Source organism: Dendronephthya gigantea, unplaced genomic scaffold (assembly GCF_004324835.1).
Source record: "Dendronephthya gigantea isolate DGI-Jeju-01 unplaced genomic scaffold, DenGig_1.0 000239F, whole genome shotgun sequence".
Taxonomy (NCBI): domain Eukaryota; kingdom Metazoa; phylum Cnidaria; class Anthozoa; order Malacalcyonacea; family Nephtheidae; genus Dendronephthya; species Dendronephthya gigantea.
In genome coordinates, this window is record NW_021163249.1 from 68,945 (window position 1) to 88,795 (window position 19,851).

General features: G+C 39.0%; 1 protein-coding gene across 1 annotated transcript in view; it reads right to left on the reverse strand.

Moving 5' to 3' along the window:
- Nucleotides 1–532: 532 nt before the first annotated feature.
- LOC114540534 overlaps nt 533–19,851 on the reverse strand; it is a 73,148-nt gene continuing 53,829 nt past the window's right edge. Inside the window, exons 66-87 of the mRNA XM_028560653.1 lie at nt 19,250–19,741; nt 18,705–18,915; nt 17,899–18,346; nt 17,348–17,516; nt 16,788–17,032; nt 16,110–16,286; nt 15,539–15,824; nt 14,770–15,083; nt 14,239–14,486; nt 13,126–13,411; nt 10,704–11,204; nt 9,279–9,512; nt 8,669–8,953; nt 7,947–8,174; nt 7,714–7,800; nt 7,029–7,193; nt 6,469–6,632; nt 4,563–4,725; nt 2,993–3,829; nt 2,060–2,272; nt 1,502–1,668; nt 533–1,308 (exon numbers count right to left, since the gene is read on the reverse strand). Of these exons, the coding sequence (XP_028416454.1) occupies nt 1,014–1,308; nt 1,502–1,668; nt 2,060–2,272; nt 2,993–3,829; nt 4,563–4,725; nt 6,469–6,632; nt 7,029–7,193; nt 7,714–7,800; nt 7,947–8,174; nt 8,669–8,953; nt 9,279–9,512; nt 10,704–11,204; nt 13,126–13,411; nt 14,239–14,486; nt 14,770–15,083; nt 15,539–15,824; nt 16,110–16,286; nt 16,788–17,032; nt 17,348–17,516; nt 17,899–18,346; nt 18,705–18,915; nt 19,250–19,741 (6,215 nt within the window). The 3' untranslated portion in view covers nt 533–1,013. The remainder of the gene's footprint in view (nt 1,309–1,501; nt 1,669–2,059; nt 2,273–2,992; nt 3,830–4,562; nt 4,726–6,468; nt 6,633–7,028; nt 7,194–7,713; nt 7,801–7,946; nt 8,175–8,668; nt 8,954–9,278; nt 9,513–10,703; nt 11,205–13,125; nt 13,412–14,238; nt 14,487–14,769; nt 15,084–15,538; nt 15,825–16,109; nt 16,287–16,787; nt 17,033–17,347; nt 17,517–17,898; nt 18,347–18,704; nt 18,916–19,249; nt 19,742–19,851) is intronic.

Consider the following 19,851-nt stretch of genomic DNA (forward strand, 5'->3'; position numbering starts at 1 on the left):
TCTCATTGCTTTTTCACCGGGACCCGGTTGTATGAAGAATGGTAGCGCTATGCCGCTATCCACTTGATAGTGACTTTTTTCAACCAGTGCAAAAATGCTTGGAAAGTAATATCTAGAGATGGACTAGGATATTGCGCCAATAACAAAAAAAAACCTTCAAGAACAGGAAAGTTGGGTGGGTAGCGCTATCCGGCAACAGCTCCGCTTCACTTGCGCGGGCGAAGCGTCTTTTTAAAATAAGAGCCTGTTTACATGGAGCGAGTTATCCCGGCTAGGCGAGGTGAAAACTGCATATAATAAAAGACTAATCAGGTTGAGTCTTGATGTGATGCGCTTTTTACCCTAGGCCCTAAATCTGCCCATGCGACCGTGACGGGCCTGAAAATCAAAGTGCGCTTCGCCCGCGCGGGCGGAGCGGACGTAATGGAGAATCGCCTTTAGAAACGGTTCGAAAGATCGCTACTCTAGTGGACAGCGCTATCCAGCTTTCGTCCAACCGGTTCCAGTAGCCGAAAAAAAAGCACGCGATTCATGAAATATTATTATGCCTTTATTTTAACTTACTACAAAGATAACTTACATTAAAATACATGCAGGTATACTAAATAGAATTTTACATTTTTAAATTACATTATGTTTTAAACATTATTCGTGGTTTTCATATGTATGAATCGAGTTGAGCTAGGGTATAGTGAGGGTATATACGACACAATATAACATGGTATCATCGCAGTTTCCTTAGGATTTGTTGTGTAATCAAAGCAATGTGATTTTCAATAACCGTCATGTAGTGATTATATTATTGGACTTTGTGTTCATCATTACATCATTCAAAAACCACGATTTTGTTTTTCAAAAAAGGAATATATATAATATATATATATAATGTAATTGTGCTTTTGTAACAGCGTACTGCGGAAATGAGTGCAAAGTGAAGCAATTAACTTAAAATTGAATGAAAGTAGAAATAAATACATATTAACATTATAAAACGATAAATTGTCAAAAAAATCTCAAAGAAGACCAGCCTCTTTTTTCTTCTTGGTAATTTCATCTTCGATGAATGCAATTTTCTTTGCTAATAATTCTTTCTTCATGGCAAAACCATCCAGCTGATTTTTCACCAAATTTCGTTGGTCGTCGCCAATTTGCTTTTCTTCTGAAACTGACAGCAGTAGTTGTGATTCCCTGTCTGCCATTTGAACAAGCTCGGAGTTTTTCGTGTCGAGATGTCGCTGAAGTTCGTTGATTTGCGCTAACAGCAAATCTTTCGGGTTCTTAAAGTGGCTCCTCGTCTTCTGGTTGGCCCTGCAGGAATAATGAGGGGTAGCAATGTAATCAGCTCATACTGGCCAAATTATGAATATATCATGCCCTCAGAGAACTTTCATCTCAACCCATAAATTTAACAACTGATATAAGAAGCAAAATTACAAATTCGGAATTTATAATCTTGTCACATCACAATTCAAACTTTCCAGTGATTTAGGCTTGGACATACCTTAAGTTTGTGATGGGTGCATCAATTTTCGTTCCTCGTAGTTGTTGTAAACGGGTAGCAGCAAACTCTTTCGTAGATTTCGTAGGGGTATGAAGCGTCGCTAGGTGACCACGCAGATTCGATTTATCCATGTACGAGTTCTGGTCCATAACGCGCTTTGTTATAGCCTAGAAGCAAGTATGGGAGAAATGAAAGAGTTAATAACGGCCATGACGTCATGTGAAAATCCTCTAGTCTGTGAAAATCCTCTTAGTCTTTTATACAACTGGCCAGAGAAGGAAAAGTAGCTACTAAATTGCTAACGTTTTTGTGTGAAAGCAAAGATTAAAACGCTCGAAAGTGTTACCGTGTGCATATAATCATAGCCTTAGAGTCCTTGAAAGATGTTGAATGTTTTAGGCCTCGATCAAGCACTAAAAACGCGACGTTCACTATTGATCGAATTTAAAACCTAATCATGGGAGTCAGTGAAGGCAATGGACTGACGAGGTCTGGCCAAATGTTCGCTCAAGAACTGTAGAATTGGGTGGCCAAAGTATGAACTTTGTTAAAGCCTACCTTTGGTGAATAATCTACATCATTGATACTTGTCACCTTGATGTTAACTAGTTCGCTGACGACATTGGTGCGTTGCGTCATCGTGGATACGTGTTGGAAAGCTTTTTCCAGAGGAGATTTGCCATTCGCCGTTGGGTCATTGACAAGAGTATGGGCTGCATCAGTAGAGCGTGCTCGAGAGAAGAATAGGTCCTGACAACATATTCGCATTGTCTGCGGGAAAATATACCACAAGATAAGCAACGTATAAGCTGGGGATTTGCTAACATTGAAATTTACAAGCTTAAAATCAAGCTTGCATGCCCATGCAGTTTGGGAATTTTTTGAGTATTATCATAGACAATCCAGAAGACAGGATTGTCTCTGGATTGTCTATGGTATTATAAACCTTTCCGGCAATTACGTCACAACTTCGCTGTTTAGGCCCTTCTTAATTTTCCATGTTGATGTGTCTAGGATCTTGGTAGTTTTCAAAGAATAACACCCTTTTAACGCATGCATGAATTTTATTGAACAATATGAATGTGAAAAGAGATAGAAATGAAATCAATCCTCATGCAGACGCCAAGAACTCGTCTTAAAAATTATTTTCCATGCAATTATCGGTCAAGACGACGAGGGTGGTCTAAGTTGACCGCAATAGAGCTGTGAAGAGTTTTTCCGAAAATGTTTATTTAACACATGTATGTCAACGTATATATGGCAAACACAGCACCAGTGAAAATTGACTTGGAGACGTTGAATATCAGCGGATAACGAGAGCGGGGTAATTACCAACCGATCAATCAACTTCATGGGATAATAAACAACATGCATATTATGATTATTTTCATCCTAATTCCGCTTTCGACGTGAAAGGCATTGCATTGTTGTAGCCACAGCTGACACTCCTACAAAAAACAGCACCTAAATAACCTGATATACTATACCTACCTTATAAAAAGCTCGTAAGAACAACGGATTTTGATCGTCGGCCAGATCATCAACAAGGATGTGCGATAAACAATGCATGATAACCACGATGAAATCTCCAACAGAATGAAGGCGTTCCTCGCGAACGAAAAGAATCTGTCGAGTATGCTCGTAGAAAAATGAATTTCGGAATGCATTGTTATCGTAGTTATTCGGAGGAAGGTTTGAAGCGAGCAGCAATGTCACTGAAGGTAGGCTCATTTTATTTTCCAAGAGATGTGTGACAAATACTCCGAAACGATACACCACGAAATTAGCAGGCGACAGGTCGTTTATATCAACCGGTATTAGATCTCCGGAGCAAAGCCATTGCGCATCCTTGAGATCTATGTACGGCCTTCCTCGACTCGCGCCCAGCACTCCATTTCCTCCAACGCTAACGCCTTGGTTTAGAAGCTGTTCGATTTCGTCGACTCTTTCGAATACGGGAGAGGATATAAGCAACGACAACCAGTCGTTGTCTGACATGTTTTCGGGAAGACCAACAGTTACAACAGGAGTACCGGCTGCTGTTGTCGTGTTCGCAACTTCAGGGGTGATATTACCAGTTCGCGAGCTTGGGGCGCTTGACAATTTCGCAGGTTCGTCAGGCATAATCCGAACAGCGTGCCCGGGTACGACAGGTGAACTCTTTTCGCTGTTCTGTACGGTTTTTCCAGCGTTTTCAATTCCAGACTCTTTCCGTTTTCTTCTTTTCGCTTCTAGCTTCTCTTTCAGAGCGGCCTTCATACGTTCTTGCTCGCTTTGCAAATTCTGTTGGAATTTGGCCATGTTTGCTTCGTGCTCCTTGAGAAGACGCTGAAAAGAACCCCCAAAATTTGTGATTCATGGCAACAATTTTTCAGTATAGTATCTATTTATTTAGAGATGGGCAAATGAGGAATGGAATGAAAACTTTGTAAACTGGATTTAGGAAATAGACTTTTTGAAAAGCTGAAATAATTATACAGCCGCGCGACATTCGGTATGCGAAAATTTTTTATAATTTTTTCAACTATAAACTAGGTATGGTTTATAACTTGAAGCGGCACATGCCTTACTATGAAGAAAATTGTATGGTTTTTATGTTTCATTCATAAGGTAAAAATATCAACAACTATATAATATATATTGCTTTACGAATCTTCTCGACGTCCAAAAGTCGCTGTATTCTTTCATGTCCTACTCCCAAAACAGTCAGTACATGTCCATATATGGTAAAGTGCATAATGTTGAACTTATGTGAAGAGCCACTCCACTACTCCACTAGCGATCACTCCCTTTTTGACAAAAACAAGTCCCCTTCAAATATTAAGTATATCTACACGTGTTGTTTCCATATCTATCAGGCCTTCTTTGACATCTTTCTGATCTTCTTGGTGCGCCCAAATATGGTAAAGTGGCATAATGTTGAACTTATGTGAAGTATTACTTACTTCTTAACACAAATGTTGGTCGGTGTTTACTTGCGATAAATCGATATGATGAGATCAGTATTTGTAATTTTTGCCAAAAGAAGAGGTCGGGCGTATATAAAAACATCCTTGCCTACCTCTTTCTCCGGTTCTGCCTGTCCTCGCTGTGCGATCTCTAATTTCTTCCTTTCTTCTCGTTCCTGGCTCTGTTTTCGTTTGCGGCATTCTCGGTCCGCTTCCCTTTCTGCCAAACGCAAAGCCTCGCGTTCGCGCTCTTCTTCGAGTTCCTTTTCCATTCGCCTGAAAACACAGAAACCAAACTAATGAAGCAAGAAGAACAAGAACACACACAACTGTTACGAATTTCCCATTAGCCTACAACCGGTAAAGGTCCAGAGAGATGGTGGTGGACATGGGTGGACATGTTAAGGCAGGAGAGGGAGAGGGGGGGGGGGGGCGAAAGTAAATTTTTCCGACAAAACAAGTATATATTTTCATGTGTATATCGAAAAAATCGCTGTTGGGGCGCACTTTGCATAACTTCCTACTTTCCTCACTGTTTTCATCTCATTTTCAGATGCCCTTGCCCGGCTGCGGCTTGAGACATGGATTCCTTATTCCCTGTGTAATAGGATTACGACAAGGGCAGTGACGTTATGCCAATCACCTAAATGGTAATCTTTTAAGAAATTTAATACGGTAGCCCTCAAGATGGTTAGACCATATTATGAGATATAAAGTCCATTGCTCCTCGTGATCTTTCTCCTAATTCTCTGGACTCTAAGTGCCATAGTGATCATGCTCTATCCCACACACCAGGATATGTTCTTATTTTCGAAACATACTATTTACACAAAATTCCTCTGTTGTCACGTGAAGCTCATTACTAAAAATATTCAAAAACCTCAAGTGTTGTACACAATCCTGTCAATGATGCTGGAATCTTCACACATAATTTAGAACTGATTAAAATACCTTAAATAATTGTAGTTGTCCTGCATTTGTGAAAATTTGCATGTATAAAATTAGTGTTGCTTACTTTAACATCTCCAGTTCGCAATAATAAGTAAACTATTATGTTTATTAGTGATTGTAATCAAGACATAAAAAAGGTAAATATGTCTCGAGTTCACGCAGCCCGCTGCCCGCAGTCATTTTCACAATTGAGCTGAGCTGAAAAGTATTGCTTTTGGTTCGACCGAATGTTGTGTTTCGGGTTGACCCGTGACCGCATCAGAGTTGACATTTGACCCAGGTATCTCCGCTATTGTGATTGTTGTAATTGGCGCTATTGTCGAGGCAGCTAAACTGAACCATTGGCGGTGATATTAATTATGAACAGCAGTAGAATAACACTACAGTAACGAACGTAGAAAGCCCACCGACAGAACACACAACGATGACGGCAATAACCCAAGATGGAATGAAAGAAAGCTCTGATCTTTCCGAAAAAAACAAGAAAAAACCACGCTACAAATACGCTTGGCTTAACGACAAACATATCTATTCAAGCTTAAAAGTGAAACTGCTCTTTCTACTTCCCTATTTTTTTACGCCGTACTATTAACCTTGTTATAGCATTTGAAACTACGTCAAACAATTTTGATTTATTTCTCCCTAATCTTTTAAAAAAGTTTTATAATTCAGAATTTTTTAGCTTCCTGTACAAACGCAAACACACGTTTTAGGTGGAATTTCGAATGTGGAAGTTATTTGAGAATAATTTGCTCTAGTGAAAAGCATGACATGTGCTAGTACGAACATTCAAACTTTAAACAGGAGCTAAAACGAATAATAAAATGTGAAACTTCTAGCAGGAGCTTCGAAACTTTCAAAATAAAAAAAATACACTTAAAGTACTTGCAAAAGAAATTTGATCCGGAAAATTTCTAAACAGCTAGGAAGAGTATTTAAAAAGAGGAACGCTTAGCTTTCGGTTGTTCGCTTCTAAAATGTTCGCTTGTAAATTATGTTTATAATGATAATATTTTTACAAAAACCGCCATTTGACTTTGATCTCATTCCATCTGTCAAGTTACATACCGTATTTCGTCATCCATCTCTTCTTTCTGGGTGACACTATGCTTCCGCCTGGCTTCTTTCATTTCCTTGATTTTCTCTGACATGGCAAAAGTTGTCCGTTCCCGGAATTCTTTCGCATTTTGAGCGGCTCTCTTAGCTTCTTCTTCGTAGGACTTGCTTAATTCCTGGAAAAATGAAACACCTAATAAATATCTTCTGCGAAACTCGCATCTGAATGCCGTATTATAAAAGCGAACTGAACGACAGGAGGTTGTTTCTTGTGTAAATATTTCGCGTGTTATCTTTCTCAGCCATTCACCAGCTGTGCATGCATCACACCCGCTATTCTTGTTGGACTAAACTACACTAGATGGTCGTTATCAAAATCGTTGAAACATATTTCTTTTATACTTAATTAACTAAAAGTATTATAATTTTAAAATAGATATGAGATACGAGAGATTCCAAAAAAAAATTAAACAGTTTTTGGTTCACTGCCCAAACATGTCAGGAACTGAGCTTGAACCGCCTTAAACATGCCTTGTAGAATTTGATGCACACCCGAAAGAAAACAGACTCACCTCCTCTGTCATCAGATCAGTCATTGTTCCGGCTAATTCCTGTAGTTGCCTTTCCCGTAAACGAAGTCTTTCGTTCGCATGTTTCACCTGCAGTGATGGCGGAATATGGTTATCTGTCTCGTTCAGCTGAGCCTCTGTTTCTTTTTCAAATTGATCGAGCTCTCTCTAAAATTTGAAATCGATAAAGTGAAACTTTAACTCTCGTACTACCACCAGCTGACATATGAGTACACAAGGCGAATTTAGCGAACCTTCACATGAAGATTATCATGTACTCAAAAAAGCGAATAATTCTTTGATGCAGCAATGGACGACTTGTACAATAGACCAACTTATTATCTAGGAATTAAATCCCCCCAGGCAGAAGTGTGGAACTATAATTTAGTTACACTCCCTCGGTCATAATATAAAAGTATATAAAATTTGCCAACTTTGATTGGCTATTTACTGATCTTCGGTACTATACAATATTTTGCAGCCAAACTTGTCAATTTTACTGCTCTTTTCAGAAATTCTCTTTTTGTCGCATAAATCAAAAGTTGGTCTATTATGCGAGTGGTCCATTATACTCTAATAATTTTTCATTAGAGGGTTAAACATGTTCCTTTTGTTCTTAAAACCATAACGAGTAAATCTTGCTCATTTGCATTTTAGGCTGATGATCGAGGAAAGAGGTGTACATTACCTTATGTCGTATTTTTATTTCGGCCTTCTTTTGAGCCAACTGATTCGGTGTCAAACCGTCTGGATTTGCGAGTAATTCAATAAAGTCCTGCAAAATCGGTGTGGAATAAACAAATTACTTGCACGTTAAAACTTCACTATTCTTTTACTGCCACCGAGTTAAAAACAACTAAATTTATACCAGGTTCAAATCGGTTAGTATACTTTAAATCAAATGTGTTAGGTTCTTCGTACCTTTTCATGTGCTGCGATCAGTTGGTCTTTTTCTTGTTGTCTCTGCTCGGCTATCTTTGCACGTGCTTCATCCTGCGAAGCTTTTATTTCACTTCTAAATTGTTCTTCCAACTGGATTTTCTGCTGAATATGATGCTGCTGCAAGACATGGAATATGGTGTTCTCCGCCTTTTCCGACTCCATCCCGTTCACCTTCTCCGTTAGAACTTTCTTGCGAGTTTCCGCAATCTAACATGAAACATGATTGAATTTACCAACACAGATTAAGTAATCACAATTTTACGACACTACTGCGATTGATTTTATTCGGAATAAATTTGCACGGGCTTCTAATGTCAAGAATTTCGTTCAACTCTTTTATTTGTCGCCAAAGATTACTTCTCGAAGTTCGCCGTGAAGAGATGTGAAACATCTCAAATATGAAATATACGCGCAATGCACCATCAATATATGTTGTCAATTAAAAGAGTAAATTAGAGAGAGAGAATGTTATCATGAAGTCAATCACGATAAGTGCTTCTGCTTTAGCAAGATTGCTTTGGCAGGTTTGATTGCCAGCTAGTCTCTCTCGGAGCTTGAATGCTGATTTAGTTAGCCTCAACTCTGTGGGGCGTTTTTAAACAATTAACCTGAACAAACTGTGGTTCTAAGATGGGCATAGGATGAATATGAGCTAATTTTCTGGTTTATCGTGATTTAATGCGAGCGTTTCACACATATACCTGATCGTCTTCAACATGGTTCCTCTCTTCTTGTTGCTTCACCAATTCTTTCGCCACCTCAGCCTCATGTTTTCTTGCTAAAATGGCGGCTTTCATTTTTCTTCTTTCCGCAATCCTACTGGCCAAGGAATTCAACTGTCGATCTTTTTCCATGTTGATATTTCTACTCAGCATCTCCGTGCGCTCGGCATGCTCGTTCATTAGTCGCTGGACTTCTTCTTCCGAAAGTTGGCCGCGTCTGTTATGTAAATCCTTTTCGAACTTTTCCTTTTCAGTGGCAATCATCTAAGGGGGAAAATCAATAATGAAAAACAATATAATTTTGGCATTTCGCGGATTATTCAATCAGCCTTATGACTCAAGACAATCAATATGTTATCCACATCAGGTATAGCCTAATCATATAGACAAAACTTTATAGCGCTATTGAAAAGAATCACTTTCTTGTTCTTTTCCTGTTATAAATAAAAAAACCCTAAGAATCCATGTACGTTTTGTGGTGGCCATCTTTGTGAAAAATATCTTTGGCAACCACCAACAATGGTAAATTCAAAGCCTTTTAACAATCTTTTTATAAAAAAAGGTGTTTAATCAACTTTTGTCAGAGTACCTTTTGCTTTTGCTGCTCCATTTGCTCCTCAATGCTCGATACTCCTCTGTTCGTCGCATTTTTAAGTTCTTCTTCCATATGGAAAACGTCCTTTCTGTGTTCGACCTCCATTTCTTCAAGTTTTTCCGTCTGCTCGGTCTCCAAAGCTTTCATCGCCTCACTCACACTTTCTTTCATAATTTCCTCCGTTGTTTCCAGAACGTCGACTGTATCTGCATCTTTCGACATACGGGCCTACAAAACAAAAATAACAATGCTCGTATTTTTTCTCTTCTTACAACGGACGCTACTATAAACATCCTCAGAGAGATGAAACTCGTGTTAATCTGAGATGCGCTGCAAAAGAATCTTTGAGTTTCTTGGCTGCCAGAAGGGATTAGTAGTAGTGTCTGCATGTTATCCATTTTAAAATGCATATTTTGTCCCAGCAAAAGAACCGATGGAGTTATAAAAGAACCTATTTTACAGATTCCTTATTTTCATGCCTCGATATAAGATATTCAAGCTTGTACATTATACACAATAATAGTAATATGTTTTTTTGCTTAATAGAGAAATTCATAAGAGCAAAATTTATAACTTTCTCTCAGATTTTTCAAAGGGCGCTCCATATAGAAGATACACACGGCCTAGTTCGACATTAGGGCAATGTTTTTGATCAGTAATCCTATATATATATATATAATTACAATAATCCCAATCCTAACCTTAATCAAATCTCAAGGATTAAATTCGGGTATTTAGGGGTAACTAAACATGGAAATATTATTGTGAAAGAGCGCATGCGCAAGAGATCAGGAACGAGTATGAAATGTTTATCGAATAAAGCACAGAAACGGCAGCGATTAAAATTGCATATCATCACTAAAAAGAATAAAGAGTCAAAGAATTCGTGTCATAATGGGCAATATTGAGCAAAACATTTCGTCGACCTTTTTCCCTTGTTGAAGCTTCAACTTTTATTTCTCACGCTGTAGTCTTTTCACGGAAATCATGGGAGTGATTAAGCAAAGAGTGTTTTGTTTTGCCAAATTTATTGTAAATAAAATCATGCATATCAATGTCTGGTGTGTTTAAAAAACACTTAATATTACTCGAGGTATTAGAGTTATTTAAGAAAACACGCGTGCTATTATCAACGACATTCTTGAAGCGAGCAGTAATGAACTAAGTGTTACTAAAACACCCCAAAAACATCACCACAAAAAAAATTCTTAAGCCGATAAAGAGCCTCGGAAAAACAGCACGGGTGTACGATTGAGTAATACACATTTTAGTTTTTTTGATGTTCCTAAATTTGGAAATATAAGGAAATCTAACATAGACAGTGATATTTGTTGATTGCCGTATATACTTGCCACACACTACGCTATAGCTTTCTGTACACAAATTTAACTGAAGTTCAAAGTGATAATTTGAATTTACCTGTTTTTTGGACAGAGCAGCCACCTCATCTTTCATTGCCCTCTCTTTGGCAAGACTTTCTTTCATTCTCCTTCGCGCCGCTATCTTAGCAGCGAGTACAGCTTGGTTGTATTCCCTCGTGTCATTCAATTTCTCCCTCGCTTCCGCAGCCTGCGCAAAGAACTTCGCAACGAACGATCGTTTCTCTTCTTCCGACATCGCGGTCTTACTCAAAAGATCGTTGAGAACTCGGCTTTTGGTGTCTTCGAGTTCGTCGTCCTCAATTTTAGCTAGAACATCATATATAGCGTTGTCTGCGTTCCTCTCTATGACGCTTTCTCGAAGTTTCGCAGCCTCGAAAATACTCGTCGCCGCATCGGATTCCGGGTCCACGCTCCTTAGCGCCTCTTCTTCTTCTGATGTTAGTCGAACGCCCTTGCCGCTCTTCGCGCGATGTCGCTCCCGTTTTGATCGCATTTTCTCCTTCAAGTCTTGTTGTCGATTCGCTATTTTGCCAGAAGTCTAAATATGGAACACAATTAAAGATCATCCAATCGTTTGTAAGGATAGGGACATTATACTCATATCATACGGATTAAAAACACATACAAATAGTGCTATGGAATGATGCATAAATGACATTGTCAAGGCAAAGTTAGACTAGAGAAAAGAAAGCGTATGGCGCAACTACGTACTGTGCACTGTACAATAACTGGTGAAAGATATACTATGAAGTTTACAAAACAAAAATATAAGTTATAAAGTCATAGCAACGAGTTTTAAGGCATTTTTAGAAGATTTCGAAGTCGAAAAACATCTTTGTCGTTTTTTATTTATTGCCATTTTTCGCTTAATCAATGGATCAAAATCACTGTTGCGTTTATTTACGTTGTCTTCAGAACATTTTAAACGACACATTTGCACACCGGAAAACAGATTTATGACTCAGCTGTTGTTGTTTTTCACTCATGGCGATTGGGCAATATCGACGTCCCTACATGGTAAGAGCGAATGTATATATTGCAGCCGCATAGCAGAGCTGCTACAAAATAATTGTTACAATAAATAATATTGCATAAGACCATGCAGAAATGCTAGAAAATGTAAATGCTTTGCACGACCCACGAACATTCAAATTTAAAGCGCGGAAATAGGAACTCTTAGGTGGTAAAGTGTATAAAGTGACAATGTGACAAAGTGATCAGGTTAACAATCTAGTAATGGAGAATTAAGGCGTGAGCTAGGGAAGTTCTATTGGCAACCTTGTGCTGAAATATATAGTTTAGACTAGTCGCCCACTTGAAGAATCGCGTGTAGATAAATTGGCGTAAATAAAGTAATCTTAATAGCTTCCCTTACTAGGACACAAAACACCTGGGATGTGTATATGCAATATGTACAGTGGTACACTGTAAAATACTTAAATGTTCATTGTGAATTAAAGTGACTTTTGGTGTCAATCCCATCAATATTTTCTACAGACGAACGTGTTCTGAATTGTTTATATACAATTCAGATAATTGTTTGCTAGCTGTGACGGGTAAGTAATCCATGTTAATTCAAGTTTTCTGTTTTCCTGCGCCTTTATTGCGCTATAGCGCATCGCTGTGCGCACGTTGCAAAAAAACTTCCTGTGCAGCATAGTTTAAAAAAATGAGTTGAATAACTCGCCAGTTTCTTGGCATTTTCTTCCCGTTTTTGGCAGACGGCCTGTCGATAGTACCATTTTTATTCTTTCTTATGTCGCATGATAAATTACCGGTAAAATTAAAAGAACTGCATGTCAAAGATACCTGTACAGTAAAGCCACATGCATAGACGACGCAATGCAGGAATCTTACGATGCGTATCTAATGTTAATATAGAAGAGGCCTTAAAATTACCATATAAACCATCACCGGATATAAATCATAGACACCCAATACCCCAATATAGTGTTCTACACTTATAGAAACATGTGAAATCAAGAGGGCATGTTGTTATTGTCACTGCATGAAGAGTGATCTTTATTATTATGAACAAAGAGCACACTCGTGCACAAATTTGCATATTTGGTCAATTCAAATAATTTATCTTGTTATGACTGGTATGATAATGTGGATATGGAGTGGAGCGAAAGGAAAATCTAACACATGTATGTCAAGAGTGAATCGGATAGCACTAGCTATGCTTTAGTTTTGGCATAGCGGGCAACCTTTTGTTACATCAAGGGAAAATGACGATAATTGTTTATTGTGAAGGTGCCACTCTAAGTTACCAATTAACGGAGAAACTCCGAGTAACACAATTACAATATTAATTTAATCGAGTCACAAACAACCTTGACAAAGCATTGAGGAAGTGAGCTTTTCCTATATCTAATTTTTAAGCTTTATTGCATTTTCTAAAGGAAAATGACCGGGGCATTTCCTAGCAGTAAGATATAATTGTTTGCCGACTATACCTCCTTTATTTCATTAATTGCAGCCTGTACATCCCCAGGTGGAACCAACGTGGTCATTGCCCTCGCCAATGCTTCCATATCCGCATCAAGCTTGGCTTTTCGTTCCGTATCAAGATTGCGACGAAGCTCGGCATCTTCGTCAGCATAAGCTTTCTGCAATTCTGCCAGCAACTTTTCTTTTTCTCTGGCAAGCTGTATCAGGTCTTGTTCAAGTTGGTCGTCACTTGGCAGTTCGAGATCAACCACGTGCTCGATACCAGCTCTTCTCGCTTCCTCCTTATGACGGCTAAAATAAACGGTTCATTTCAAGCATCGTGTTTTAATTGTTCATCACACAAGGTGAACATCACTTAAAATTGTTGGTCTAACAATATTGGACGATATTGAAGAACGTTTAATGATAACTTTAAACAAATATTAAGTCAAAACTAGTCCAACACAACCTGAAGCGTAGTTTACAGACGATTTTGCAGCAATTTTAAGTACGATTTTCGTCGTTCAATTGATGTGATAGAATGGATTTTTAAATTAGGACGCTCATACACAGAGCATTCAAAACTATTCACTTGCTTGTAATTGAAGCAAAAGAAGAAAGTTGCATCTGAAAATATGGCCCGTGTCAACTCGCCTTATTAACATCGTGTTCAGCTGAGAACAACAATGTCAATGCCGCCATCAAAATTGTTGGTTAATATTGGACCAACATGTTGGCCCTATTTAAGGGGATTTATATTTTGTACAAATATAACGGAATGAGGGTTGAATTATTACGAAACTGCAGTATATAACAAATAGAGGTAATTATTAGATATATTAATAACTTATATAGTATATAGTTTATGGTATAGGCAAAGGTTTATTTTTAATTTAAACCCCTATTATGTGAAGTGCATAATTTTCTATATTGAGGAGTTTAACTTAATTTCTCACGCTAAAGTGACTTGAAATGTAGACTGGTTATTGTGAAATGTGCCTCACATAGTGACAAGAAAGATACAATTGACTAAGTTTCAAATTGCCCCCACGTAACCAGTAGTGATGGGGATCACAGTTGAAATTTTCCATACATTAGTTAAAACCAGACACATATGAGACAAAAATATCTTCACTTACTTGTACAACTCTTTCTTCTTTCTAAGCCGTTCGCGTTTCAAACGTTGCCGAACTTCTTTCAACTTTTCCTCCTTTTCTTCATCCAAAGCTTGAATTGCTTCTTCCATCTTTCGAGTGTATTCTTCAAACATGGCTTCCTTCTCTTCCGGTGAGGTCGCTCGACGCAAATTCTCATGTAGTTCACTTCTCAATTCCTCGACCTTCGCCTTCTTCTTGTCCTGGTATTCCTCGAGGACCTCGTTAATTGTCTTAATTTAAGGAGTACAAACGGTTAATCACTGTGATTCGTCGAATAAGATAAACTATAATTAATCACTGTTAAAATCTTCGGGTAATATTATCTATTTGTAAGGCCTTGTCTACGTATTTTTTCAATTTTTGCAGCCGTGCCTTCATAAGCTTAGCATTTAAGCTTAGCATCTTGCCTCAATGTAAAATCTTCTGCGAGAGCCTGGCGTGGTACCAAAGCTGCCATTTTTTTGTGTAAAATGCAAAGCGGTTAAGAAGCGGTGCGAGAAAGGGGATACTTACCTTTATTTCCTCTGCTCTTAGTTCATTCTCGTATTGCACACACTCCAGTGTGTGTTTCTCTCGTAGGTTCTTCCCAATTTCTCGTCGCTTTTCCTCGTTCCACTGACCGGCAGCAGCGATGTCCGACACACTCACATCTCCTCCGCTAAACGTTTCACCAAGTTGATTGACTTGCAGATTGTTGAATATCTGATCCGCTAAAATGGACGGTTTTCCAGAATCTTGGGTTGCTGTCGCTGAAGCTACCCCTGGTTCAAGAGTAGCGTGCATGAGGGTGGAACCGGTCGCAACCTCAGATGCCTTCGCAACCGATCCTGGAAGGTTTGCAAATATAGCATGTCAAAACTACACACTGCATGTACCGACAACATCATTCTGTAATATATATATTATTTTATGCGGCAGGGAGATATAACAACATTCCATTAAAAATTTTCAACCATTTACAATTTAAACACGTACAAAATTCCGCAAAATTATCCACTTTAAAAAATCCCGGGACAGTTTTGAGTTAGTTAAATAATCAATTTGTGGGAACACCACGTATATTTGTGTACTGCAGAGCTTTCGGTCCGTTAGCTCGGGTCATCATCATTGCAATATACGTGGTGTTCCCACAAACTTGATTATTTATATATCATTTCACAATACAAAAATTTAGGAATGTTATTTTTCATTCATTCCCAATAAATTCTCCAAAAGCCACACGACCTCCTTAAGCTTAAGGATGATTTCAAGCGTGGAGGGGCGAATTGGATGTCTTACTTACTTTCGTGTACGACAACCGATGCGGGTACACCCGTTTCATCTTTCTGCAGAGTTACCATCTTTCTAGCTGGCCGTTCCTCGGCAACAGCGCCGACAGCATTCGAATAACCAGGTGGCAAACGAGTGGCAGTTAACGAGACGCCACTTTCTTGTAGCAAAGCGATCACGCGCTTTAGCAGAGGAATGATTTCGGAATTTGCTTCCGTAAATTGAATATCATCGCCGTATACTCCGTTCAAAAGAAGACCAAAATCACCAGTGTAGGCACCTTCACCGCTTAGGATTAACTGTGTTAAAAAATATGATATTAAAGATATACTTCCAACTGCAATTATATAGTTATATAGTTAGCCAGTATTATACACACATCATATTAGGTACGAAAATGACGCACTATTTAGAAAACATATAGTTCTGTTAATTCACTGACACTTGTTCCGGTATTAAAATATAATTTACCTAAAAAATTGGAAACAATGTCGTGGGTTCCAAACAGAATCCCCCCACCAGTTTATTATTATGAACATGATATTATATTTATTACAATAATGGAACATTTATTTCGTACCGACCTTTGCTTCACTAAACAGCAGCTCGGCTTTTTCTCGTACGTACTCCAAAGCGGCATGTTCTTGGTCTATCTGTTCAGTTCTGGTCTGCAATTGATCTGATAACTCACTTCGAAGTCTTTCCTTAAGTTGATGATACCTCTCCGTGACACTAGCTTCCGCCTCAGGATTAAGAGCACCCTATCACAAGAAAATGCAGCATTGCTTTTAATAACTCTATATGAAACACCATTCACTTTCTATTTCACTTTAAAATACCTATATATTAGGAATTTAAAAACTTTAAAGTTTAGTGGCTGTGTGTGCGCTAACAAAAACTTAAAAACCCCCATAATACCGATGGCATTCAAATGCACGCGGCTTGAGAAGAGAGTAGTAAAGCAGATTTTAATAAAAAATTTTAATTCCTTCAGCATTTCGGTACATCATACTTATACAACATCTTTGTGCTTTAAAAAAACGAAACACACAAGATGTGAAATTGAAGTTATTGTGAATGGGTAAGGTTTAGAGTGGTTTCAAATTTCGACAGCGGATCAACTGAGAACAAAGAAAATTTCATTTTCCAAGCATTACTCTTCCTAGTTACTAAAATGTCCATCGATTGCAATTGTACATTGGCCTTATCCCAAAAGAGAAATACCTCTTCCCCGACTATGCTTTTATTGCAAACATTCATACCTCAAGTTCGTCCATTCTTGCCCGATACTTTGTCTCTTCAGCTTGTAATTTGGCGAAGAATCTTTCGATCACATCCACGAATCTGATGTGTGCAGCTTGATGGCTTTCCTCCCTTTCTTTCTCCGGATGATCTAATCTGGTTATCCAGTGCACGATGAATGGCGGCAAGGAAGCAGTTTGTTCGATGTTGGCATCACCACGTCGCTGGGCCTCTCGATGTTCTGCATCCGATAGATATGAAACACCTGGGAAAATAAGAAACGATACATTGAATTATTTCCCCGGAACTTCGTATCAAATGTCTGCTGTCAAATGACAAGGAGTGAAAACTTATTGTAGTGTCCAGTAAACCTTTAAAGCAAGCTCTGTACAATGATACAATCCATTTTCTACGGCTGTTATCATAGGGTAATGTGTTTAAAAAGATAAACAATATATTCTATCAAAATTGCCTGCTCACTTTAAAACACGATTATATCGTTGCTGTCAATTTTGTCGGTTGTATGATAATTACAATCAAATTTAGACCAGTCTTTTAAAGTATCAAATCTGATAAGTACCTTCATTGAGCAACTCCATTAGTTCGAAAACGTGGTTTAAGGTAACTTCGTAGTTATCAAGTATCTGCTTTGCCAAAGTGGTTTGCTGTTCCGACAACTCTCGCTCGCGATGACGTTGACGACGCCAGAAACTCTTTCGTGCAACATAATCTTCTTCTAATAGGGAGAGCTGAGCAAAAGAAAGTGAGTTGGGTAAAAGAAGGTAAGGACAAAACGTACGAACAAGCACAGATGATTTTTCCTTAATGTTTAACAGATGCATTCTTAGCTAGGTGGTAATAGCGCGTATCAGAGATGCAGGCTCGATTCCCGGACCGGAAGGCAACTTTCACAATAGATCGCTCAAATGCCCGGTCAAACAAGAATGAAAGTCGTATCTTCGTAGACAAAGACAGAAGAATAGCTTAAACACACAAACCTTGGGCATATATACACATTTCATCTCAATATGGAAGATCAGTGTGAGAATACAGGCCTAACTCTGAGTGGCTTGCTTCGATATCTCAGAATTAAAAGATGTGTAAGCTATGTGTTTTTCCTATTCTACCTACCAATGTGGGATGCGCCTTTCGCTTCTTCCTCAAGGATGAAGACAGGGTTACGGGTTCTGTTATCTTCAAGTCCTTGTTTAACCTCACGCCGCATATCGTGGACATTTCTTCGGTCGCGGGGTCAACCGCTTTTTCGCCGAGCATAATTGGCACCAGTCCACCACCGTGGGGATCTTCGAGCGATCCTCCCAACGGTATGATCTCTTTACTCTCTGGATCCCTGTCGATGCCAAGTATGGGCACCTCAAGTCCTGACCCTGACATATCCCTCATGGTGGTTCCAACTAAGATTGGCAACAATTGTCCGGTCGCGTAATATTCGTATGTCCCCGGACAGCCGCCAGATTCCATGAGTTCCGTAGTCTGCTCTTCGAGTTTCAAAATTCCGTGTAAACGTCGCAACAAGTGCGTTTTCACTTTAATTTTGGATCGCGACAACTCCTTCAGCCTAAAAATTCAACGTTTGGATCAACAAGGACAAACTGATATTGGTTTCGGTTGAGATGACTATGAAACTTAATAAGGCGTAATATAGATTCTGACGTGGATATGGAGAGTATTTGTTACCATATTTGTTGATACCGAGAGTTTTTTAGTCGGAATGTTTTTGTCGGTTTTTGTGCTTGGTATTAGATATGTACAATGTCGTATCATTTGCAGTTATTTTTGTTCCATGTCAAGAAAATGGGTTGATCCTGACTCAATTTAGAGTGAAAATTAATTGTTAACTTTAAGAAATTGCGAAATTATGTGAAATTACTAAATTAATGAAGAGAAAGTGGGCTTCAGAAATAACATTTTTCTACCTTGTCTCTAAGATGCTTTTCTCGTGACGTCCCGACAATGCTTCGTGTCCAGCCGTTGCTTCCTTCCACTCACGAAGTGCATCTATGACACGAGACTCGTGATATAGCTCACATACATCAAGTGCATTAGAATAACCTCCTCCCATGGATTCCAGCTCCTTCTCATCGCCGTCGTCGATTAGTCTAGCCCCAGTGACTTTGAGAGTATGCCCTATCGACGAAGAAAAATATTGTTAACTTGCAACGTATGTGGACAGCAATTTAACTAAAGCCAATGCGTACTGCTTTATCAATAACAAACTACATTCCATACATCAGAAGTGAATAGGATCCGGCAAAGTTGGATCGTGTGAACGGGCTTTAACGTTGCTTTAGATGACGGATTCGTTGCATGATAATAACTTAGCGCTGAAGTGGATTTGATTTACATGCTATTCGTTTTTTACAGAAAAAATGCGCGGGTTGATATATGATCCCGGCACATCGGGAATGGATCAGGTTAAAATCTAATATTTGTTTCTCAGATAATATTCTTGATTTCCTACCTGACAAAGGCTCGATGTAGGCCTCTCCTACAATAACTGGCACTTCCTCACCCTTTCCAGATTCGGTCATACTCCCTCCGACGGGAATGACAAAACCAGTGCGATGGTCTATGGTTATCGATACAACCGGTACTGGTTGATCGGTGTTGGGGTCAAACATCATGGTTCCGAGCTCAATGGGTACTGGCAGTCCTGAAACCGGACTCTCCTGACAACCACCTACTGGGTAGATAGCACCCGTTTCCGGATGAATGGTGACTCCCAATATTGGCGCAATAAGGCCAGTTTTAGGGTCGCTCGTTGGGTCTCCGTATTTTATCTCACTCGGTTTAATGTGTTGTGAAAAGTTGTTCTTCACAGGGTTGCCCGTATCAGGATTTACTGGATAAGGGATGTACGGGATGGGTGTTTCGCTCAAATTTCCAGTTTCGTCATTGGCATTATCCGCAGTGACTACGAGGTGAGTGGTTACCGGATCATAAACGACGTTACCTACGCGAATAAAAATTAAAAATTATTAAATGTACAATTAAACATGACGATTTATCAGCACAGCACAACACAGAGGACAAGAACAACAAAACGCAGCACAGCACAGCGAA